At 38.3% G+C, this 24,678-nt stretch overlaps 1 protein-coding gene across 10 annotated transcripts in view; it reads left to right on the top strand.

Annotated features, from left to right (window-relative positions):
• Positions 1-24,663, top strand: part of LOC121659699 (ankyrin repeat domain-containing protein 26-like) — a 42,334-nt gene extending 17,671 nt beyond the window's left edge. For 7 of the 10 annotated variants that reach the window (XM_042018096.1, XM_042018095.1, XM_042018094.1 and 4 more), the window contains 22 exons: positions 95-156; positions 1,256-1,367; positions 2,871-2,899; positions 3,000-3,066; positions 3,151-3,195; positions 5,322-5,407; positions 7,157-8,146; positions 8,979-9,187; positions 9,750-9,899; positions 10,833-10,866; positions 11,020-11,158; positions 11,604-11,817; positions 14,516-14,699; positions 15,036-15,182; positions 16,413-17,366; positions 18,932-19,084; positions 20,043-20,209; positions 20,420-20,513; positions 21,590-21,664; positions 22,837-22,971; positions 23,914-24,026; positions 24,468-24,663. In XM_042018096.1, coding sequence (XP_041874030.1) covers positions 95-156; positions 1,256-1,367; positions 2,871-2,899; positions 3,000-3,066; positions 3,151-3,195; positions 5,322-5,407; positions 7,157-8,146; positions 8,979-9,187; positions 9,750-9,899; positions 10,833-10,866; positions 11,020-11,158; positions 11,604-11,817; positions 14,516-14,699; positions 15,036-15,182; positions 16,413-17,366; positions 18,932-19,084; positions 20,043-20,209; positions 20,420-20,513; positions 21,590-21,664; positions 22,837-22,971; positions 23,914-24,026; positions 24,468-24,624 — 4,316 coding nt within the window. In that variant the 3' untranslated portion in view covers positions 24,625-24,663. Of the gene's footprint in view, positions 1-94; positions 157-1,255; positions 1,368-2,870; positions 2,900-2,999; positions 3,067-3,150; positions 3,196-5,321; positions 5,408-7,156; positions 8,147-8,978; positions 9,188-9,749; positions 9,900-10,832; positions 10,867-11,019; positions 11,159-11,603; positions 11,818-14,515; positions 14,700-15,035; positions 15,183-16,412; positions 17,367-18,931; positions 19,085-20,042; positions 20,210-20,419; positions 20,514-20,640; positions 20,729-21,589; positions 21,665-22,836; positions 22,972-23,913; positions 24,027-24,467 lie in introns of those variants that run through there. The other 3 variants (XM_042018097.1, XR_006014416.1, XM_042018099.1) reach the window with 3 other exon arrangements.
• Positions 24,664-24,678: the final 15 nt, after the last annotated feature.

Below are 24,678 nucleotides of genomic sequence, written 5' to 3'. Positions count from 1 at the left end.
GAACCTGCATCTTTGGATGCAGGACCTGACTGATGAGGAGAAAGCAGAGTGAGGTACAAACACTCAAGCATCTCACTTCTTACCTTTTTTATAGGTGCCCTTCCAACAGTGGGAGCAGAGCAAGAGGAAGATGCTGAATCTCCCTGGGATTCCGAGGTACTTTTTGTGAAGGACTCAAGGGTTTCCACTGCAGGGAGTAGGAGTAAGATCCAGAATCACTTGGGAGCTGATTTGGACCCTCCTGTTGATAAGGCTCATTTCCTCTTTTCCTCCTTTTGCCATATGTTTGTAACTGGGGGCCCTTGAAGTACTTGTGCTCTAGACCAGCTGCTCAGTTAGGATTGGGATGAAGTTAGGTTTAGCTAATGGCTTGGGTCTCAGCAATTGGCCTTTGAGTTTGGTTTCTAGTGTAGTACTGAAACAGTGAAGTTCCTTGCTGCTTAAAATATTCTGACCTTTTCACAGGCTGGCAGGATTGTTGCTTTTTCACCATACAGCCCTAGTCTGCTGACCTGGTGGGCCATTGCTCTTGGGGTCTACAACCGAGATGGCTAGCTGCTTCTGGACAGATCCTCTCTACCTTTTGTAGCTGTACTCTGGCCCTCTTCACAGTCTTCTTCAACAGAGACACTACACATGCTGGCCTTGTTTGCCTTTTTCATTCTTTCTGTCTGTGGCAATGAGCAGGGTCTGTAGCAAAGTCCCTCTGGTTCTTGTGAGAGAAAAAGAGCTCATCCCATCCCCTTCTTAAAAGTACAAATGTTGTTAATTTTAAGGAGGTTGTAAGCTCTGCCTTGCTAATCTTCGTTCAACCCAAATGGCTCTTGCAATTGTGAGCAGCACTGTGTTCATTCGCCACTGCAGGACATATGCCTAGGGAATATCAGTACCAACTTGAATGCCAGATACAAGTTCAGTACAAATGTTGAACCACTGCAGACCTGCAGCTGTTGGTTCACAACCTGTATCTTGAGTTGCCATGTTAATTCTTGTATGTAGTTGTCCAGTTTGTCAAGGTTTGTCAGTGTGGCAGAATACTGGTGTGAAGTTCTTGCCCAAGGTCTGAAAACAAACACAACTGCTGTGATTTTCCAGTATACTATGTCTTGATGCATTCTTGCCAAGGGCCTTAAAAAATGTTTTTTGTATCCCTAATATATTTGGTACCATGCTACGTGAATTGGTTTAGCAGGAACTTATTGTATAGAAATGAGTTGAAAATGCATTTGTACCAATTCTCATTCATGTGTTTTAGGCTACGCAGGCAGATTCTGAAAGTCCAAGAAAAATATCATGTGTTGTGCTGCTTCCAGCTGCAGAGAGACATGGAGCATGCTCCCAGATTGTTTCAGGGGAAAGTGACAATGGTAACTTCCTGGTGGGCTAATGTTTGTCTGTAAGCATTTATAGGCTAAAGTAAACTTTTATCAGTGTCTGTCTTAGAAATGCTGTCATGGTGTGAGTGCAAACCATACCAGCTTACTGTTTGTTAATTAACACCAGTAATCACAGCACTTGCTGGCCAGTTTGTAAAGGAAGTTCTTTGCATTCATTATGTGTGTTCTTCAGACGAGTATGTAGGCTTTTTTTGATTCAGGTTCTTGTTTCATAGCAATGACAGTGTGTTTTAGGACTGACCTTTTTCAACATTTGACATTTTTGGATGATAATGCAGCAGAAGACAGCTATGATCTGGCTTAGCATTTTTGTCCCCCCTACCTTAACCCTTGATAGCATTTTGATAGCTTTATGCTGTGCTTTGCCTAGGAGCTAAAATAGGACTACAAGTACCGGGATTTTTGCCGAGGATTTCTGCCTGTGGTTTGTGACACTGTCTCTTGAGCAAAACTTTACAAGTTTCCAGGAGCTTCAAATGTAGTTGTTAACTATTTGTCATGGAATTCTGCTTAGATAAGAATTCCACTAAGACAGGTTTAGCATTAGTGTGAAAAAAGGGTAAAAGGTGGTTATGGTAATCTTTCTAAGCTCTTTCCATGCTGCTGGTCTATCAGGTTTAGTGAAATTGAATATTGTTCGTTTTTTAATGTTAGTTTGGGTTCTTTTTTAGTATAAAATATAACAAATTTTATTTGAATATAGAATTTTTGCCATGGAGCCATTCTTAATATTTCTAAGTATTCTTTCATATACTTATTTAGTGAGAGGACTCAAACTGTAAGATGACTAAAGCAGAAGATTTGAGAAATATAGGTGGGACAGTAGATTGTGTGGGTTTGGAAATGATTTAATGTTGGACAAAAAAAAAATTTGGAACTATGCTATAAATGTAGATTAAAACCAAACAACATTTGTTTCTATTGTTCCCCTGCAAGCTAAACCACAACAATCTGATGAATACTGCCTTGATTTCACCTTGTTAGACGTATATGAGGCTTCTGTGTCTGCACCCGTGCTTTCATAGCCCCATCAATGGAAAGGAAAATGCTCCTCAATATGAAGCACTTGTAGAATAATCACAGTCATAATGCTCTTTTATGATCATTCATTACAGTAGACCAGCTTTGGCTTTTGAAATAATCCTTTTAGAAAGCAGGATTCAGCTCCTCAAAAGGACTAAACATTTTAATCTTGCTCTGTTAACAAGCATGACCTTATTGCTTCACCTAAGTTGTCCTAGTTCTGTGATAATTATTTTTTAAATCCAAGGTGCATGGTGGGAATTATGCATTGTTCTTTTCTTGTATACTAAGACACATGCTGCATGATGAGGTAAATGGAACGTTCAGTATTGTACTCCTGGTGAAATAATGCTTGTGACTAACAGTTGTAGAAACTCCTGATGTCGAATGGAGTAAAAGGTACCCACAATTAAATAAAATAACATTTCCCAAAACATTTTTCACTTCCAGGCTTTTTGGAGAAACCCAACAATTCATGGGTAAGTATTTGTTTGTGTCAGACTGACTACTTATTCTGCTCATTAAATAGTATGTAGTTACTTTGAATTTGGTGTTTTATCATTGAATTGTCTTTCATAGCTGAAGACTCCCATATCTGCTTTGGAAATGAGCGAAATGTCTCCTAAAAACAGGCAGCAGAAATCAGGTAATATTTGCCTTAAGTGGTTCTAGGTTTAGCTTCATAATCTCTTAGGAGTATTTAATAAGGCATCTGTTTTATGTTTTGCAGATCTATTGCAGGAATTTGATTTAGAAGATGTCGAGGATATTGAAGGTATCCGTAACAGTCTCTTTGTAATGTTCTTTCATGGACAGACACATTGTAATTGTAAATCTTCTCCTAATTTTAAATTAATGGTTCTAACAAGGTGGTCTGGAAGCAGGACTACTGAAATACGCACCTGTACATGTTTGCTCCCTCCTATAGTCTACCCTTCCATGATGCAGGCTTCTTCCAGCATACATGTGGTCGTCTCCCCTTTTCAGGCAGTCCTAAAGATGGAAGAACATTGTTGCCTTGTGTCTTTCCTGCCTTTTCCCTTGTTCTGTGCCTGTTACACAGAAATTTCAAGATTGATTAAACACTATGTGAAATAGATCTTATGGGCTCCAAAGGTCCTAAAATCTTATTTGAAGACTGAGACTTCAAACTCAACATAGCTGTGGTTGAGAACTTCACTGATGGGCAAGACTAAATAGGAGTTTGGGTTGCTTTTGATTACAGCAGTCTTGGTAGTGACAATTTAGGGTAATTTCCGTGGTGCTACCTACGAATGTTCCTCAACCACCAGCACATCTGTCTGTTTTTACTGCTGGGTGGAACCTTCTTTTGCACCAGCAAACAGCTTGGTACTGGGATATGTATAAGCAAGAGTAAAGTCTAAAGCTCCTCTTGTTTTTCAACGAGGAAAATAAAAAAAATGCCTGTGCTCCTTGTAGAACATTATCCTTAGATAGTCCCTAATTATTGCTGTTATTGTTGTCTTTAGTTAATCAGACCATCTGAAATGCATCAGAGTTATCAAGAGATCATCATAACAACCCTGTGAAATTAGTGCTGTCAACTCACTAATGACTGTTGTCTTGTGAAATGCCTTGTGCTGAAATACCCAACAATCAAATCTACAAAAATTGTCAGAAATTTTACCTAGCAGTGAGGTGGGAGGAAAAGGCTGTTACTTCACACTGTGTACCTTGGGGTTAGAATTGACCTCTGGAGACCTTTAGGACTGACTGAGGAGCTCGGACTCCCAGTTCAGATAAAAAGTTGTAACTCTGAGCTCGTATCAAATGTAAAGAACCCTTCAAGAAATGAAGGCTTGCAAAAGTACTCACCTAAAGCAGAAAATGCCAAGAAGTGAGGTTGTGCCCTTTTGTATTTTTATGATTATATCTATCTATTTTTCTCCATCTTACTCACTTTTGTTGTAGGAAGGATATTGTGTCCCTCTTTAGCAGTGAAACTTTGTGAATAGAAAGGCTATTGTGCAGAATCCATGGCATTATGGAGAAAGACAGGAGGTGCAGAGTGATTAAAGTGAAAAGCCTCCATCTCTTGTTTTTAGATTGCACACTTGAGTTGCTAAGACTTGTTTCTTTCTGAATACTTGTCACTTGAAGGTGTACAATGTGCCTTCCACAAGAACAATGACAGTGAGTTGCTGCTTCTAGATTATACCTGGGATTATCTGGAGTCCAGTTCTCTGGTGTAACAGAGATTCAGGATAGGCTGCTAGACTGAGTGACTGTGTCTGAGAAGTTTGTGACCTGCCTATATTATATAGAAATTCTGAGAGATGGAAGAGTGGAATCCAGTTTTCAACAGTATGAGCGAAATGTTCAGATCATGGATTGATTCTCAACATTACATAAGTCTGTCTTTCTGTTCCCATCCATGTCTTCTGCAACAGATGAGGCAGCAATTTGAAATACTCAGTCCATATCCATGTCTAGAGACAGATTTATTTAATGCATAGAGTAAAGCTGAGTCCTTAAAATATTTCAAAGCTGTGATTTTTTTCATGATTTTTTGTGCACTGCACATATGCTCATAGGAAAATTACAGTTGCTGGAGCCATGTAACTAGGTACTGTATGGCACACAGCATTTCAAAGAGAGAGATAGAGATAATGCACCTTTAAGAAACAGGATTGGTTTATTTGTGACCATTTATAGTGATTTTCAGCAAATTTCCTTTAAATGCCTGGAAGAAAGCAATGTACACAGATGCATCTTAAATCTATTTTATGCTAATTTTTGTCCCTAAGATCTCACAAATTAGAGGGGATGCATTATTTTGTGTTAAGATTTTTCTCAAAAATGTGATTCAAGATGCACTCTAAATATAAATAAGTAGTGTTAGGTCATGCTGGCTATCAAAATACAGTTTTCTCACTGTAGGTGAGTACTCAGGATCTACTTTCCATATATCAGCAGCAGCTGAAAAAGAAGATGTTAAGGATGCCATTGAAAACTATGGACTGTGGGTATGTAACACCAAATATTTTGAATTAAGAATCTGAATCAGTAAATTGTATTATACACTGTAAAGCAAAGAATTATATATTATACACTTAAAAAGTAAAGGAAACTTACCAGTCAATGAGTAATTCTGGAGAGTCCTGTAGATAAAGGTTGTATAACAGCCTGAAGTAAAATGGGATGTAGTTGTCTTATGGTGGAGAAAAATCCTTATAATTATGTTGGATACTTACTGTTATACTAATTTGTTTCCAGCTGGTTTGCTTAAACTTTTTTCAGTGTTCTTCCTTTTGCACAGTGCTGAGAAACAGTGCAGTCAAATTCATTTTTTCCCTATGCAAATTGCGCATTCAAATAAAGAAGGAAATTTGTCTTTAATATGCTGATCTGTTTGATTAAGCATGCCTGGTCTTCCCCTTTATGAGAGAAGAAGAAACAAAAAAAAAATTAAATTTTGTGACCTTCTCAATGCTTTCCCTGCCTCTGCAAAATACACACTTCTTTGACCATGTTAGTAAGCGTTTGAATACGTTTTTTTCAGAGGGCATTTTAGAGAGGAGTAAGGTAGGCATCCTGTTTGTGTTGGGCCTACAACAGGAGAGGGAAAGGGCTGGATAGAGGGGTATGGAGTCTTCTCTAGCGCCTCAAGGGACAGTGGAGCAAATTACTTCTACCCCACACCCAGGTACAATGAAAGAGGAACATGCTCATTACTACCAGACAGAGTGTGGAACTTAGGCCTGCTGGAAGGTGGTAGGGGTTGGGCAGTGAACTTGGGGAATGGACAGGCTGGGACAGATGGTAGCTGGCTGAGGGGCTCCGTCCCTGTTCTGAAAGCAGGAGCTTTTGCAGAGAGAGAAGGGCCTGGCTAACAAGAAGAGAGAGAGGAGTTGGGTGGTCTCAGCCCATTGGGATTAGGGCTGTAGGCCTGTATGGAAGGCACTAGGAAGCATATGGGGAGGGAGCATGTTGGGAAAAGTGTGACACATGACGGAAGCCGTCAGAGCGGTTGAGGAGCAGGGCATGGGGTGAGGGACATGAGGAGACTGGGTGGGGTTGAGTGAGGCATGGTATGGTTTTCACACAAGTTTGGGTTCCTGGCTTTTGGGATGAGGGAAGGAAGGGACAGGTTTCCCTAATAAATGCTGTTCTTCGGAGCTTGGAATGGAATTTAACATTTCTGTATCTTGGGTGAAGAAACAGGCCCAGGTCTCCATGTGGGGGACAGTAAAAAGCTTGTCATGTTCATTAACAGTGTATTAGTTTAGCTGGCAAGGGATTGTAAAATGCAAGATAGTAGAGAATAATGGAGGAAGGAGAGTGAGAAAACATTGGCAGTTCCAAAGAAAAATGGTATTAAAGCAATAAAACAATAAATTGGTTTCTAACAAAGGCCACCAGTTAGAAAAAGCAGGCAGGCTTAAAGGTAAAAGCAACCCTAATGTCTAGACAACTCCAATCCTAGAAAAACTGTTTGTCTCTAGTAAGTCCTAGTAGCTAGTAAGTCCTTTATTTTTAAGAAAAAGGTGAGTCAGTGAACCTTTAATTTACTATCCCTTGATTTGTATTATAAAAATTGCTTTCAAAATACCTTGATGCTTATTTCTCTTATGTGTGTATATATATGTATATTTATTTTATATGTTTCTGTTATTTCTGTTATACTATAGGATGAGTTTGCAACAGAAATTACCTAGATTAACTGTAACTTCCTTTCTCTTGGTGACTTTCTTGTCTGTACCTGTTTACTTAAGGATAAATATATTTTAGAAACTACCAACTTGATAGAAAAAACAGCACATGAAAATCAGACTGACAAAGCAGAAGTTTCACGTCAGGAAGCCCTAACAGAAAATGAGGAATCGCAGAGTGCTGACAAGGAGTTAAATCTAAAACCTTGGGAAGAAAGATATGAAAGAATGTGGGTTGAAAATGAGAAAAGGGAATTGAAAACAAATTTTAAAAACATTACAGCAGAGCTGAAGCAGTTGTTTGGTGAAAATGAAGCTGGGAAAACTGCTTCCCTTGTGGAAGAAATACCAGAAGATGGCTTTGGTGAAGAATCGAAGAGTTCTCACATTATTTCATCTCCTGTGACAGAATCGAGTAAGAAGTTAAAAAGGGAAGGTGAATTTGGAGATATTAAACTTACGTTAGGTGGAAAAGTACCCAAAATGGAAATTGTATTTCCAAGTCATGGTGTTCTTCCTGATCAAAATAGCTTAAAGACAAATGTAAACAATACCTGGAATACAGATGAAGAAGCTGGCATTAACAATATAGATAACAGAAAGGTTTCTCTAGCAAATGGAGAGAAAAAGAAAATGCCTACTATGGAAACAGAAGAGAATGCTAATGGAAGTAGTAAAAATGAAAAGGAAGGTCCTGCTTACTCCCTGAGACATAGCTTAAAATCAAGTATTTTGGGTGACATTTCTAATATTCTTCCTAAAATAAGACCTGTTTGTACAAGTGATGAAAATGCACATTCTGTAACAGAAATGCAACTTAAAAACTACTCTGAATTTAATGATGATGTTCCCAGGGACTGCATTACCACCAGTAATATAGGAGAAACAGAAATTGAAAGTCTTCTCGCTAATGCTCAGGAATCGTGTGGCATGCTGGAAAGGAGTCTTGATGAAGAGCTAAAACGAGATATGGAGAGATTTAAGAGTAAGGTAGGAATGCTGCAAACAGTATTCCTGGCTTTGGAGAAAGAGAAGGTACAGCTGCAAAAAGAGGTAGTTCACCTGCTACTCCTTATTGTTTAGTCTTTCTCCATATCAATGGTCCTGTTCACTTCAGCTATTCATCATTAAATGAAGATGCTTTGTGCAAATTGGTTATTGTTTTAATGAAAATACAATACTTATCAATAAAGAGAGCAGCCTTTCCCCCCTTTTTCAGAAAACACAGAATGCACTATTGTTCCTGTTTAACAGTATGTGGCACTCAGTTCCAGTGTAAGAAGTTATCACTTCACTGACATAAAAAGAAGTGCACACAATTAAATCAGTTCCAATTCTGAAACAAAGAATGAAAATAGCTTCTGAACAGGGTCTTGACTGAAATTTTCATTTGCTGTGATTTCTGCATGATGTGTCTTCATTGCCCTTCAGTAAAATTCCTGTTTGCTGTGAGTGGAACTTCTACTTGTGGGTTTGAAATCTTCTTCCCTGCCAGCCTACCTACCCTCCATGGAGGAAGCAGTAGCCAAGCACACTTGCACCTGACTTTTTTATTTCTGTTTTTACAACTAACGTTGTACTGTCCTTCTAACTCTTTGATCCATCAGTAATGCTTTTACATTTTTGTTGTTCCTGTTTTAAGATACACTGTTGTTTTCTTTCTAAGGACTATGTTTCTGTTACATCATAGAATCATGACTGAATTTGAAGTACTTTCAGTGATAATACACTTTGTAATATAGTTTTTGTGAAAATACTTGTCTGTATTTTTTTTTTTCCATTTTACACTTCTTCAGGGGTAAACTCTGAATTATTCGATCTTGGATATTGTGTTTCTCTTTTATGAAAATACTGACTAATACATGAAACTTACCCTTTTTTCTAGGTTGAGAAGGAAAAAAGCAAAGAAAGATGTTTCAATACGCAGACAGTGGCAAAAGAGGAAATTGTTGATAAATTAAATACACCACTGGGTAACATTACTGATCAGCAAATGAAAGAAAAGCTTACGCTGAGGAAGAATGAATGTTTGAAAATGGAGGATGAAAGCACTACAGAAGAAAGAGTCAACAAGAACTTTTCACCTGAGGAGAGGTCAGAAATTATTAAAATGCCAATGAAAGTCTAAACTAAAGACATCTTAAATTCTTATTTGTAGCATTCCTTAAGTATCTTTCAGGTTTTCTAATGTTGTACTAGTTGAAGCCATTTCTTTAATGCTGAAAGCCATACTGATAGTCCACTGCTTCACAAACATTTAAGAAAACCATATTTTTTTTTAGGCAGAGGGAAAAGATATTACCTAATGAATCTCAAGTTTGAAGGAGGCATTGATATTTTTATGTAATCCTAAGCAGGAATGTTTTTCTCTCTGTCCTTCAAGGGAATCTTTGCTCTTAATACTTCCTCTGATCTGGATGTAAGATACTGCCTGAATCCAGTTCAGGTTCCATTTTTCCCCCTCATTCCTTAGGGCAAGGTTTTTTAAATACTTTTAAATACTCAACAATTCTCAAGAGTTAAGTCTGTGTTTTATCAGAGATATTTTTCATTTCAGTTGTTTCTGGACATCATCCTAAGTATGTCTGTTTCAAAGAAGTGTTTTCTGTAAAGTTACTCAATTGGTGATTTTTTTTTTCCTTTCTGTTTAATGTAGTGAATTTGCCCTGAATCCCGAAGTTGCAAGGAAAAATAAAGGACAGACTTCAAAGCAGAAGGCTAATCAGCAGATGTGCTCTTCCAGGGGGAATAATTTTCAAGTACTGGATAGTAGCACTTTCAGTGAAACATCTCAAGGGGAAGGAAGGTACTGAATAGAAGGAATGTTACAAGTAAAACTTACTTAATGATAAAAATTGACCTAAAGCTAAAGGTAAATTCTTTGTAAACCTGATGTGTACAGTGGTTTTTATTCCTTCATGTGACAATATGACCTGATGCCTTCTGTGTTTCAAAACACATCATTTTTGCTTAATGTGCTTTGAACATCTTAGCCAAGTTCAAGTGCCAAAAAATTACCCAAAGGTCAGTGTATATGTAAACATATATTTTATATATTGAAAAGGGGAGAGGAGAGACTTACAGAAGAACAATGTTGCTATTTCATCACATGCATCTTAGGGTTTGGGTTTTTTTCTTTTTATTATTTCTTCTTCAGCTGTATGTCCTCCTGACTTCTTGCCTACCTCAAACTTAACTGTAGGGGGCAAAATGAGAAACAGAAATTGTTGAAGGGTACAAGCACTGTTCAGCAACAGCTAAAACACCGGTGTGTTGTCAGCACTGTTTTGGTGAGAAATCTAACGCACACCTTTGTGTGGGCTGCTCTGAAGAAAACGAACTCCATCCCAGTCAGCCTTAACTACACTAGAGAATCCAAAATTACGGTTCTTTGACTTGTGAGGGAAAGAGTCTCAATACTGAAGAGAGCTAAACCTCTAGTATTAAACAAGGAATGCACATAACTATGTATCTGTGTATCTCCATGTCTGTAGCTATATGATTCCTATCATTTTGAATGAACAGTTAATTCAACTATTTGCTTAATATCTTGTGAAAAAAAAATCTTCCAATAATGATGATAGACAGTTTTTTTCCAGTATTCACCTACATTTGAAAAATTTCTTGTATTAAATTTTACTTTAATTCTCTACTGAAATTAGGTTTCCAGAACAACTTTAGATATTGTTCTTAATGCAAGATAAACATTCCAGAACTGAAATACATTTCTGTTTTCCAGACCTGCAGCAAAAACAGCGAGTGGAAAGAACAAGGTACTATAAAATTAGTTTCTTGATAAATCGTTTTATCAGCTTTTAATCTCTTGGATGGGATCAATCAGATATGGAATGTGAATGAGAGAATGAGTCATTAATGCATCTGTAATATTACATAGTAGTATACAGAAAATACTATATTGTTTGTAGGTTGACGTACAAATGGATGCAGCTGATGACCTTGATTTGACTCACTCATCTGACACAACTTCAGAGGATGTCGAATTACCAACATCCGCCTACAAAGAGGCTATGTTGCTCTTAGAACAGCTTCCTGTGGATCATACAGGTATGTTCTAAAGTCACTTTTTCCTCAGATGTTACAAGTTAGTATTTTAAAACGTGGTTTCATTGTATGCACTCCTAGGTGTCTTAGTTTATTTATATCTAAGGTACCACCTCCCCACTGCCCCCTTTGTCACTGACCTGAGTGTATACAGAGCTGTTTTTTGTATCTGTTTCCTTTTCCTTTGCCTGAGTGGTGGTTTTGTCTTCTCCTAAATACATTTTTCTGAGGTGCCACCAGCATGGCTGAAAGGCTCAGCTGTGCCCTGCAGTGGGTCCATTGTCTCTGCCTGGCATGGGGCAACCCCTGGCCTCTTCTCACACAGAACTCCCACTGCCTTCAGTCTTCCCACTACCAAAACTTTTATCACCTACAACAAATCAAATAATTTACACATTAGAAAGTATTTATGCATATGTGCAGCTTTGTCTTTTCTATCTCAAAATAGGTTCTGCTATTTTACTGAAAATTCAAAGCATACTTCTTAAATATGAACAAATAATAGAGCATGAAAAAAATCGGTATGCAGCAGTCTGGAGAGAAGTAAGAAAATTGGAAAGTGAAAAGCAGGAATCAAAATTAAGAGCGGAAGAGACTCAAGATTTGAAATCCGTATTGGCTCATCAAGAAGTGGAATGGAAAAGTGATATCCAAAGTCTTAAGTATGTAATCTTGTGTTCTGATAGTGTGTTACCTTGTCAGTGTTAATGTTCCAGAAGGTGCTGATGATACATGTGATGGTTGAGAAGCTTCTAGTCTTTTGATTTTGTGTATTTTGAGTCCCATGGGCAAGTCATGCTATAAAGAAAGCATGTAATGTCAGGTGAAAAAAAACCAAACACCTGGATATTACCACCATCTAAAATTGTCTGGATGTTGTTTTCACTTTTTTTTTATAGCAAAAGAGAATAAGAGAGTTTGTATGGGAAAATGAGACTTACAAGAGAGGTGATTTATGAGATGTGTATGGTGTTGGTGTATAATATTAGAAATTCAGGTAACTCCACAGAGTGCAACTCAGAAGTGTTTAGAGAAGCAGCAAGTGCTTACTTGCTTTCATGTTCGCTTATTTGAAACGTCAAATTAAGGCGTGCCCCTTTCTCTATAATCCTGAGCTAGGCTTGGATGATGTGAGGTTTTTAACCTCTGTTTACGTCACTTCAGGAGTAGCTAGTACACACCATAGGGAATTCAGCAAGAACAAATGCAAAGCCTTGCTCTTGGGAAGGAAGATCTTCTTGTGATGATATCCTGGGGATGGCCTGGCCAGGGAGCTTGCTGAGAAGACCTTGGTGGTCTTGCCAGAGAGCAAGATGAATGTGAACCAGTGTGAGCTGGCAGCTGAGAAGGCCAATGGCAGCAGATCAGGAGATGGAAGGGAGTGATTATCTGCCCCTACTCAGCACTTACTGAACCACATCTAGAGCACTGTGTCCAGTTTTTGGGCTAGTACAAGAGGGATCTTAATTGATATGCGTGAGTTTTGCAAAGGGCTAGCAAGCTGGTCAGGGAGCAGGAACACCAGCCCTGTGAGGAGAGGCTGAGGGAAGTGAGCTTTGAGTTGTGCCTCCTGGTACGTGAAGAGGATTATGAGGAAGACAAAGCTATTCCCAGCTTTGCCTGAATTGGACTTAGCAGTTTGTCATGGTTTAAGCCCAACTGGCAACTACACCCTGCGCAGCTGCTCACTCACTTCCCCACCAGTGGGATGGCAAGAAGAGAATCAGAATGGTAAAACTGAGAAAGCTTGTGGGCTGAAATAAAGACACTGTAATAGGGAAATCAAAGGCCATGCACAGAAGCGAAGCAAAACAAGGAATCCATTCACCCCTACCCATTGGCAGGCAGGTGTTCATCCATCCGCAGGAAAGCAGAACTCCATCACATGTAACAGTTACATGGGAAGACAAATGCCATCACTCTGAACATCCCCCCCATCCTCCTTCTTCCCCCCACTATACATACTGAGCATGATGTCATATGGTCTGGAAAATCCCGTGTGTCAGTTGGGTCACCTGTCCTAGCTGTCTCCCCTCCCAACTTCTTGTGCACCCACAGCCCCTGGCAGGGTGGTGGGAGAAGCAGAAAATGCCTTGTTGCTGTGCAAATGTTGCTCAGGAATAACAAAACCGTCTATATTATCAATTGTTTTCAGCACAAATTCAAAACACAGCCCCATGTGAAGAAAATTAGCTTTACCTCAGCCACCATTTTTCAAAATTCTCAAGTATCTATCAATTGTGAATAATTAATATTTTCATTTTTAATAAATTTTGAAAGCAATGTTAGCCTTACACTTATAGAAGCTATTTTTTTGTGAAATTACCCTAAAAATTATATGTAAAGCTTTCTTCCTTGCAATATAAACAATTGAGATACAAATGTTACTGTCAATCTTTTGAACAATTTATTAGTGGTTGCTGATACTTGTTTTTGCAGAATTTCTAAAGCAGACTTTCACTTGCCAGCACTGTTCTTATGTCAATATTTTTATGTAAATAATTTTTTTTCTTGTTGACTGTCACAAACATATTAGGAAAAAATACTCAAAATAATCATGAAACACAAAAGTGCTTTTTTTGTTTGGGTACTGTGGGCACACCATGGACCACTTCTTACTGTGTTGGTGCTTATTGCTACTTGTGTCAGTTAGTAAAGAAGCTGATACTCGCTAAGGGTTTCTCTATAGATAATCTTCAAAATCAGATTGCTGTTGTTTCTTCCAGGTGTAGATCCTTAGAGGTTTAAAACTATTTTTAATCACATTAAACTTAAACAACTGCTGACCACAGGAAAAGCACACAGTTTCTATTTACTCAAGAATGAAGTCAATTTTCAAAAATATATTTAGAAATGCAGAGGGTTTAAGACTTACAAAAGGCTTGTTAAAAAATTGGTGGGTCTGTCAGAGAGGTAAGTGATGTGCTGCTTCATCAGCATTACTTGCAGTCACTGAATCCATAATATGCAGACAATGCTCATCATATTAAGAAAATGTAAATTAGTCATAGTCAAAAGTTTATATTGCTTTGATTGATGAGCAACAAACTCCTCTTGATCGAAATGTCTGTAATATGAAGATGACTTCTTTGAAAGTAACAGAAATGTGCATACCTCGGTATGTTTACCTAGATAAACTTAAAAGTGATAAAACACTCAATGGTTTATTTCCATATATTGTACAACTGATACCATGGATAAAGTTAGAATTCTTTAAAAAGTTAAAAATTAAAGTAAAAATATAAAATCTGAAAATACTTAACATTTTTATGGTTTGAGTTGTTTCTGCAAGTTCATAGTGTGGAATATCTAATTTTTGTGTCAGTGCTTTAGTTTCTCAACTGTTTTGTTAAATCCCAGATTTACTTTGAAACAAGAAGAAGAAAAGAGGCTCAGAATAGAAACACTATATGAGAAAACAAGAGAAAAACTCAGAAGGAAAGAAGAGCAATATTGTAAAGAGATGGAGGAGAAACAGCAACTTGAGTTACAATCAAGGAATTTAGAAATGGAGTTAGTAGCAATGAGAAAGCTCTTCAAACAGGTACGTTAGATAATGGCTTAAACACTTGAAAGATACTTTGTTAATGGAACAGGCACTGGGTAACTATTGCCAGATTTTGAAAACAGCTGGTTTCCAAGTAGTCTGTTCCCTTTTCTTTTCGTTTGTATTTCAAAGCCTGGCTTTGAGTTGTTTTTCTAAATTATTACAAAGCATTCTATATCTCTTCTTAATTTTTCAGAAGAAAATTAAAATTTATGGATGGATTATCATAACTGTGGAAAGCAAAAATATTTAGAAGAATAAAAGGGAGAGTGGGAAGATGTTGCTAGCTTTGATTTTTCTGAAGGTGCAAGTAGTTTAATTGTATTACTGTAGGTTGAAGACGAGCGTGATGAAACACAGAGACAGCTCTCTCAGGAAAAGAGTGCCAGAGCCCTGCAAGAAGGCATTTTGAACAACCACCTTTGGAGACAAAAAGAACTAGAAGAAGAGACAAGAAGAACTATAGGAAAAAGTTCAGATGTAAGCAGATTTTTTTCTAATTAATTAAATTTTACCATGTTTGTTCTAAAGTCATAATAAAACTTAAATATTTTTTTCTGCTTCTTGATGGATTATTTACAGTTTACCAGTGTAATTTTACTGTGCAAATACCTCTTCTGTTTTCCTTTATGTCTTTAAAAATGTCTTTAAAAGTTCTGGAAAGCAGTATCAGTGCTGTATGTACTTGAACTGCATGTACAGGTGGAAAACTAAAAGAAAACACTGTTTATGCCATTTTTTAAACTGTCTTGTTTTTATTTCCTCAGCATTTTATCTTCACTTTCTAAGGTTTCTAGCAGTGAAACACCTAGCTACCTACATCCAGACTGACCAGGAAGGAAGTTGTTTGACACTCACTCTGTGCTCCCATTCCTTGGGAGTTTTTAAATTATTTATTCCGTTATCAAACTTAGTTACTTGAAATACGAAGTTCTTTTTCACCTCGACATATTAAAATCTTATGAAGGAAGGTCAACAATGAATTAAACTCTCGATACTAGTTAGAATAATTGAAGGAGAATAAGCAATCGTGAGCACTGTATTAAAAAAAAAAGTATTTAAAAGTTTACTGAATTTACTAAGAATGTGATATTCTTGGAAAAACTATTTGTTCTTGGCTGTGCTGCCCAAGAAATATAGGGTGAATATGTTTACATGGAAAAAAATTTGTATAATAAACAGGCACTGTACAAGACTCTTGCATTCCAGGGATGATTCGGCTGTATAGCTAACTTTCAGTAATGCTAAAAAATAGTGTCAAGAAGACGTTTAAAAAGGAAAATACCCTTTTTAGCCTGGTAAACAGAGATTTTACCTGTGGTAAACATAGATTTTACCAGATCAGTAACACAGCTAAATTAACCTGAAAGGGAATATTTTAAAGGCATGCACACACAAAAAAACACTGTCATTTTAAGACCTTTATACCTGAAATATTTTAAATAATTTTATTATTTTGTTGCTGCTTTATGGCAAAAAAAGACATTGTATATTTGGCATGTTTATTTACGGATACATTACACTTTCATTCTATGCATGTGTTGGACACATGCACTGGTTCATAGATCAGCTTGTGTCTTATCTGAAATGTCACTTTCATCTTTGAAGTCATGTTGCAATGTTAGAAATGTTAAAATGCAGTTTAACGCTGAAGTGGTTTTGTAGATTTATTTCCCACCTGGATATTTATTCATGTTCTCTGTCATTCAGGAATCTGACACTGAGAGAGAAAAGGATCTGTTGTACAAAAATCAGTTACTGCAAGATGAGATTGCCATGCTAAGACTAGAACTTGATCAAATAAGACTTAGGCACCAGGAGGAAGAAGGAAAATTTTTAGAGGAAAATGAGACCTTGAAAGAAAAAAACGAAGATCTCAAAAAGGAACTTAAACTGAATGAGGAAGCTTTAACACAAACAGTTTTTCAGTACAATGGACAGCTGAACTTACTAAAGACAGAATCCACAATGCTAACTTCCAAACTTGAGCAGACAAAAGAAAGCAAAGACAGACTAGAGACAGAAATTGAATCATTTCGTTCCCGCTTGAACACTGCTGTTCAAGAACTTGAACGTCACCAGTCAGCAAAAAGTGATGTCGAACGAACGTTTCAGAGGGAACGTGATGAATGGCTTCGTTTGCAAGACAAGCTCCATCATGACCTCTCAGATGTGCGAGAAGCCAGCAAGAGCTTGTCTCAGCAGCTGAGTAAAGCTGAAAGCAAAGCTAATAGTCTAGAAAATGAGCTTCACCAGTTAAGACAAACGCTCAGAGAAAAAACATTGCTTTTAGAAATGACACAAAAAGAATTAAGTCAAACCCAGTGTCAGGCAAAGGAATACGATCATGCTCGACAACTGGAGAAAGACCAAGTAAACAAACTTATAATAAAGCAGGAATCCATGCAGGAACGATTGGCCCAGCTCCAGAGTGAAAACCTTTTGCTCCGTCAGCAGCTGGAAGATCTGCAGAACAGGGGGATCATCAAAGAAAAAGTAGTGAATGATGTGCAAGATCGGTTTAATGATATTTTCAACAAACTCAGAGCTGATACTGAAAAGCAAGTTTACCTAGTAGAAGAGAGAAACAAGGAATTAAATGCCAAGTGTATTGATTTAAGAGAACAAGTCTTCAAGTATGAGACTGACAAAATAGAGAGAGAGGTAAATTACAAACTTAAAGCAATTTAAAGTTTTCCAGTTCTTGAAATTATTTTGTGCTTCTAAAGTGTTCCAGGTACAAGCTATATGCAAGGGACTGGATAATGATATTTTGTTCTGGTTTGTTGTGTTTCTCTTGAAATTGTGTAAGATTTTGATAAATGGGTTGTTACTGCTCAGATCTGAGCAGAGAGCAGAAAAAAGGTATCCACGTCTACTTTGATCAAGAAAGGTGATTCTTCTCTAGAACTTTTTTCATCTCTTTTCCTTAGTCCAGTTTTTGCCCTGTAGAATTGGTTTAGGAATTTAATGTTTTTTTGAAGTATTGCACTGATGACAGAAGTAAGAGTGATATAAAAGGAAGACTGATCCAATATGGGACAGTTGAGAAATGAAGATGCAGATGAGTGAATTGTGTGAGATGGACTTAAAATAAATTCCTACAGAGGAAAAACATTGCTTCTCTGTAAGTTGCTATCAAAATTGAAGAGTATTATAGTGTCTAGGTGTTAATTTATGTATATTCTGGGGGCTCTAAGTGGCCTGCCTGGAGAATGCATCATTATCTGTGTTCCTAGGAGTACATAGGGTATTCTGTAATGATAGAGTATTTTGGCCCATTTCAGATAGAGCAATGACTTTAAAATTGCCTTACTCATTTTGTTTAATCTCCCTTACTTTCTAGAAAATAGGAACTAATAAAATTCCATATATAGACACGTTGGTGTAAGGTTTGGCTCCTTTACTGATTTGAATACTGATTTAAAATTACATTTCCTTCTTCCTAACAAGTCCAGAATCTTTGAGTGAGATAAATATAGGCATGTGTGAGGTAACTGCTTTATTCTTCATTTGTCAGTTACTTTAAGGTGGGTGTGGGGAGGGAACTCCAGCAATACTGTCAGTCACTTTAATCTGTGAATTGCTGTGTATTCTACATACCAAAACAACAGTTTTCCCTCTGAAAATACTACATCTATATAACTGTATGAACTCTATAGATTTTGGTAAACTTAATATGTCAGTATAAAGGCAGTTGTTCTTCTAAAACGTACTTATTAAGACAGCTGTAAGAGGATGTGATTCAGCATATTCTTAGAGTATATCTAAAAAGAGCTTTTAGATATATGTATTCATTTAATTAGATTTCTAAAATGCAGGAGTAGAACAAAGAACAATGGAATACCAAGTCCTGCCTTTGGTCAACAAAGTAGTTTCTGCAATCACACTATGGCTTTTGCATCACAACAGATTTCTTTGGATTCTGTTAGAAAAATTCCCATGATTGCAGTGGGTGCTTATGTATGGTTTCAAGAAGAAGAACAATACCAGGATCTTTTTTATGTATTAGAAAACAGAAATCCTCATGAACAGCTGCTGAGAGTTAAGGGGTGCTCAGCTGAGAAAGATGGAGAGGTGATTGTCTGTGCACATGCCTGCTGGTGACAGACAATTTCACTTCAGTTCAATAAAAAGACAGGTCTAATTGTATAACCAAATTAAGTCAGAGTAAAGGCATTTTTCATGTTCTTACAACTATATTCATGCTCATTTAATTGTTTCGTTAGGGCATGATCAGACAGCTGCAGCAGGAGCTTGCTGATGCTCTTAAAAAGCAATCTATGTCAGAAGCTTCACTCGAAGTTACTACGCGCTACCGCAGTGACCTGGAGGAAGACAAGCTGTGCTTGCAAAAGGAATTGGAAAAGGCTAAAACCAAGGTACATCGTGTAATTATATGAATAGTCTTAGGGTGGCTAATAAAAGTAGGATTGGATGTTGTCCTAAAACCCCAGGAAAAAGTCAACAGGATAGATCTAATGATGTGTGAATCAATTGCATTGTTTAATAAACTTGGTGTCCGTGTCTTTGACATGTAGACATTATGCGCATACTTGGACAAATTTTTTTATTTCTGAAGGTGCTTTACACAATAAATTGGTGTGTCTATAGCTTGTTGCCTTTGGTTTAGCCAAGCAGATTGTCTGATTTCTGAAGAACAGTAGAAGTACTGGACTGCTGTGTTTGGACATTTTTATGCTGTCCTGCTTTCCCCCTGCCCCCACTTCCCCTACCCTGTCCTGCCACCAGGTAACATGTCAAATTCTGGATGCTTTTGTAACTTATTCTGCATTTTCTCCCCTTCTTTGGCCCTGCTATAATTTGCCACCCTTAAATGGTTTTCCTACAAGGGAAGTATAAGCTATTTCTGAATTAGGGACCACCTTTCACAGTGTTTTTCCAGGAACTGAGGTATAGAGGCCTTGGAGTTCTAAAAGAAAAATAATTTAAAATCTGATCCTTATGAGAGACTTGTGAAGTCACTACAGACAGATGAACTTCTTAATTCATGTTTTCATGGAGGAGCAAACGATTGAATACAAAGAGCTTCCTAAGTCCCCAAAAGGGTCGGAGGGGCAGTGTCAGTGCTTAGAACTGTGCTCTAGGAAGTCCATGGAGGGATGGGAGAGGCCACTGTAGAAGATGAGGAAGTAACACAGCTTGTGTTCATTTGCTAGTAGAAGCAAAGCTGTGAAGGTACTTGAGATGATTACAGTTCTTTGGGCAGAGATTCCAGTATCTATGGGCAGCTACATGCAGCACGTGAATCCTCCGGCAGCAGCTGACTCTGTACAAAAGCTCACCTGACGACTGTGGATTCTTCCTGTGATTTTACAGTTGCGGGAGATGGAACAAAGGTTTCTTCAGTCAGAGCGTTGTGTTTGTGACTTGAAGACTGCCTTGGATAAGAAGGAAAGAGAAGCAACAGCTTCTGCCCAGAAACTGCAGGACCAGCTGTTGGCACACGTGGAGACTGTGAAACGACTGGAAGAACGTGTGCAGCGGTAAGAGAACAACACAGTGGGGCAAGGTGTCTGTTGCTTGCAGGGATTGGGTGGAAAACACTGGATAGATACTTAGCCTTGTTGCATCACAGCAAATTATTATGATTTTGAAGGATGCTCTTGATTTTGAATATTTTGCACTGTTCTTTTGGAATTGGTGCTCTGGCAGATTTTTATAGTAAGACCTGTATTTCTGTATTTCTTTTTAAGCCTTGAAATTGAAAACACCAGATTGGAAGCCACTGTCCAGCAACAAAGCAACAGGATTGAAGCCCTTCAGAGAGACCTGCAAGCCTCTGCCTCAGTAAGCTGCTCACAAATTTCCCCTTTTGGAGACTCCTGAGCCTAGTTACCTATTTCTGTGGGAAAATTTTAAGATGAGGTTTTCCTGGAGAGCCTAGGGGAGCTCATTCTTGCATTTTTCTGAATAGATGCTGCTCAAAAAGCAGCCTGCTCTACTTCCCAGCCATCTGGTTTTGAAAGTTTTCCTGTGCTATAGCAAGTCAAACACTCTAAAAGGTAAGGATTTGAAAGCAAATACTGTGGTGTAACTACTGTCTGCTTTAGACCCTTCATAATGTGAGATGCTTCTCTGGGGACTGCAATGTCTTTCATTTAAGGTGTTCATTAAGTTAACTTGTGGAAATTCCACAGGGTATATTGATGACAAGCCCTTTGTGCCAGAGACCTGGCTGACATCATCAGACTGAAACAAAAATTACACATCCCAGAGCTTTTGCTGTGCAGAATTGCTTTTCCTTTGGCTACTTGCTGTGTGTTTGTTCTCATGAAACAGTGAAGAGGACTGCCTGTGGTATCTGCAAAACTCAGTGTGAGCCTTGGAATTTACCACTGCTACACAGCAGTTAATTTTAGCTCTGTGGCCTGAATGAAGAGATTTTGTTGTTGTTGTATTTGTGTTGTAGCCAGTGGCTTAGGGTTCTTGTTACGACTGTAGTTCTCAGTTATAGCTGAAGGTATTTTGAAAATCACTACATGTGATAGTTGAACTTTGTGATGTACTGATATTGTCAAGAGAAGTGGGAAGGCAGTCACAAATCCTTCCGCTTTGATTAATAGGGCATGATTTTCAAGGGTACTGGGGATGAGAAAAGCTACTCCTGCCTGTTTTCACTGAAGATTCTTTGTATCCCTAATGGTCTTTTTTCTCTCTCTGTGCCACATGGCAGAGATGATGATTGCTAACAATTTTACAGTGGCATCAAACTAAGGCCATTTTGATCATTGTTGGTTGGATGTAAATAGTGTAGGAATAAAGAGGTGAAGAGGTTCTATGTAATACTTATTTTTGTCAGTGAGGTGTAACTTCAATCTAGAAAGTCATGGTGTGCTTTCTTGCTTCTTGTAATGCTTCTATAGGTTCATAACCGTCTGGAAGTCTTGATAACGAGCTTACAGACAGCACAGGCAGCTGCAGAAGACCACCACAAACAGGTACATGACAAGCTTCTGTGAATGACTGCTTTAGTCTTTGAATTTTTTGTGTAGGTAATTGATGAAAAGATCATGTGGGCTGTGTAAGCACACAGCTGTTAAATACCCATCTGGTTTTAGGGCAAGGCACCCTCAAGGGAAAAGGCTGTAAATTTCCTCATTTCTGTGCTGCTGTGGTTTGTATCTGTGTTGTGGTGTGCAAGATACTTGTGTTCATCAGTGTGATTCATCTGATGAATTCTCTTCCACATCCCACCGGCAGGGAGTGAGTAAGTGGTTGTGTAATGCTTAGCTGCCTACCAGGGTTAAACCATAGCAGAGGACTGATAGAGTGGATGTTGTGGACATCTGGAGATCCGTGGTTGAAAGCTGAGAGAGGAGACCAGACTTGAGAGATCTGTATTATCTTTGCAGTTTTGTCAGAGCTTGTCTTGAGGCCATGTCAATTTTTGTCGTAAGACCCAGTGTTTTACCTCCTCTGTAAGGACACTTGAGAAAGTCATGCACCCTAAGGATTCTTCTTATCTAAGACTTTGTGCTAAGTGTTTTGTGACTTTCTGTAGCCAGTAGACATCTCTTTTTACCTTTTTTGCTTCTGTAATTTTCTTTTTTTTTTTCCTTAAAAGATGCCACTAAAAGCATCTAGTCAACTTTCAGTCTTCATACTTGAACTGAATCAGCAAGTTCTGTTCAACTCAAATGCATCCTTTAGGCAAGTCTTTGTCCCTTTAGGTAGAACCATCAATACCATTGTCAATTTCAAAACATTTTCTTGCTCTCAAGAGATGTGCAGCTCTTACTGAAGTCATGAGGGTAGGGTATTTTCTGTGGTGGGCACTAGAAATTGTTACATTATAAAGTATGTAAAGAATTCTGGAGAACCTTTGGAAGAAAGCTGCAGGGTAATTTTGTATGTTTTGTTTGTATTGTTTTGTATGTTTGTTATTCCCCAAAGCTGCAACCTCATCTCGTCACCCCATAGCATTCATTGTCTTTACATCTTCAATTTCTCTTTTTAGTTATGTTTCCCAAGCCGTGTTTTACATTCCACATTTACATTAACCACAGACCTTTGCTGGGGAGAGGAGTTTCCATTTAAGTTACAACTTTCTATTGCAGTGTTTTCTTTACGGTCACCTTAGTTTCTTCTTCTGACACTGTTGCTTTTACAGGTACAAAAGCAGAATGTGCTGGCTCTGACATCAAAGGACTTGCAGAACATGTGGGAAGAGCAATTTAAGTCAAGATCCAACCTCGAGGAGCGTGTTGCTCAACTTGACAGGGAAAAGGCAGATCTCTTTGAGCAGGTAAATCCAGAAAATTCTCCAGAGACCTAAGGCAGTACCTGGGAGAACCATGTTAACCTTTTGGTCAAGTTCTTATGTAAAGAGCATTTTTTTATTACCCCTGCCATCCAAGCTCTGGATGGGATTGGGATTGTGGATTGGGGTTGGGATTTGTGGATCATCCAGGAAGCAAATGAAAGCTGTCTGGGTATCTTGCGTAATTCTGGAGTGATTCTGTTTGAAAGAGTTCCCAGTATGGTTTGCATCAGTTAAGCACACCAAGCAGGGCTGCAGTTCCCCAGTTCTCTGTTGGATTCCTTCTGGCCATCTTCTGACCCCTTGTTTTCTGGGCAGGGTTGAAGTTTTTCCAGTGCAGTGCATGAAGGAGCAGCAGCATGTTTTCTGGATAGTGGATGCTTAAAAGCCTTGCAGAAAAACATAGTGAAGGAATTCTGGGGAAATGAACTAGTACTTGGGAAACAAGAAAGAGCTGACAGTTTCAAAGGGGCAGTCTTTCCCTCCTCTTCCATAGAGGAGTAAAGGAAGTGCAAAGCAAATACGGCATAGGTAAATAGCCACAAAGAAGAGGTGGAGGTAATGGCAGAAGGGAGTAAGATGTTGAAAAATTCCCAAAGATCAAATTCCTCTGCCTGCTGGTCAGTAAAGATCCTGTAAAAGCTGTAGATTGATCTGTATTCTCCCATGATAAGCATACCTACATAATCCTTGCTATGAGTTGAGAACTCCTGAAAGTAGTCCAGCATCTTTTCCACCTTCATTTCAGTGGAGGCATCTGGTTTTGTTCTTCAATACTGGCCTGTTTGCTGTGAAACTTAAAGTGGAACTTGGCTAACAGATGAAGATGAACTGCAGCTTCTCTGTGGAGAATGCTAGAGACATATATTGCACCCAGCAATTGTTCTTATGTTTTATGTGTGTCATGTGTCTTTTCTGTTTTGAAAGTGTGAGAGTGAAAGAAAGAAAGTGAAGAAACTGGTAGAGTTGAAACGCCCAGTTGAACTCCGTCTGGACCAAGAAATGAGAAGAAACTTAGAACTGCAGAAAGACTTCAAGAGGTATGGCTTTTTGATATGGTGAAGAGATATCCCTGAATAGAAGTCCAGTTCTATTGAACTTTAGGAATAGGTATATGTACTCTGTGAACAAGTAGTAGTCTCATGTTAGTCCCTCAAGGTACGTCTGTGCATGAGACTATACTTACTTACAGCTGCAAAAGGAATTGCTAATCCAGGTTGCCCTGCAGTTCTTCAGGGCTGGGGAAGGAGGTCTTCTATTCATCTTTTCAGCGGAAATTTGGATGCTCCAGGTGATTGGTGGCACAGGAAAAGCGGGTTTTTTCTCAGCAATTCCTGGTACTATCAAGTATGTTTGTAGTGGCTAACCCATGACAATGTTAAAGATGAAGAAAGCTGTGTGTGCACTCCTTACTTGAGAGCATATGGAAAAGGTTGCTTATTCCCATGTTTCATTGTTTTATGAACTGATTTGCTGTTTAGATTGAAGAGACTTCTCAGTAGAGCAACGAAGAAAATAAGGTTGTATGAGGAGAGAGAAGTGGAGTCACAGCTTAATTTGAAGGGAGAAATGAAGAGCAGATATTCTGAAATGGTCAGTGAAGTTGATAGATTGAGAACAAAGGTGAGCTCTGCTTAGCTTGGCATTTGTTTGCTTGGGGTGTTACTTCTTTTGAACCCTGTGTGACACTTC

Source organism: Corvus kubaryi, unplaced genomic scaffold (genome assembly GCF_017639235.1).
Source record: "Corvus kubaryi isolate FWS band 111438036 unplaced genomic scaffold, C.kubaryi_AGA036_p1.0 137, whole genome shotgun sequence".
In the NCBI taxonomy this organism is placed as follows: Eukaryota; Metazoa; Chordata; class Aves; order Passeriformes; family Corvidae; genus Corvus; species Corvus kubaryi.
This window is presented reverse-complemented; position numbering and strand designations above follow the sequence as displayed.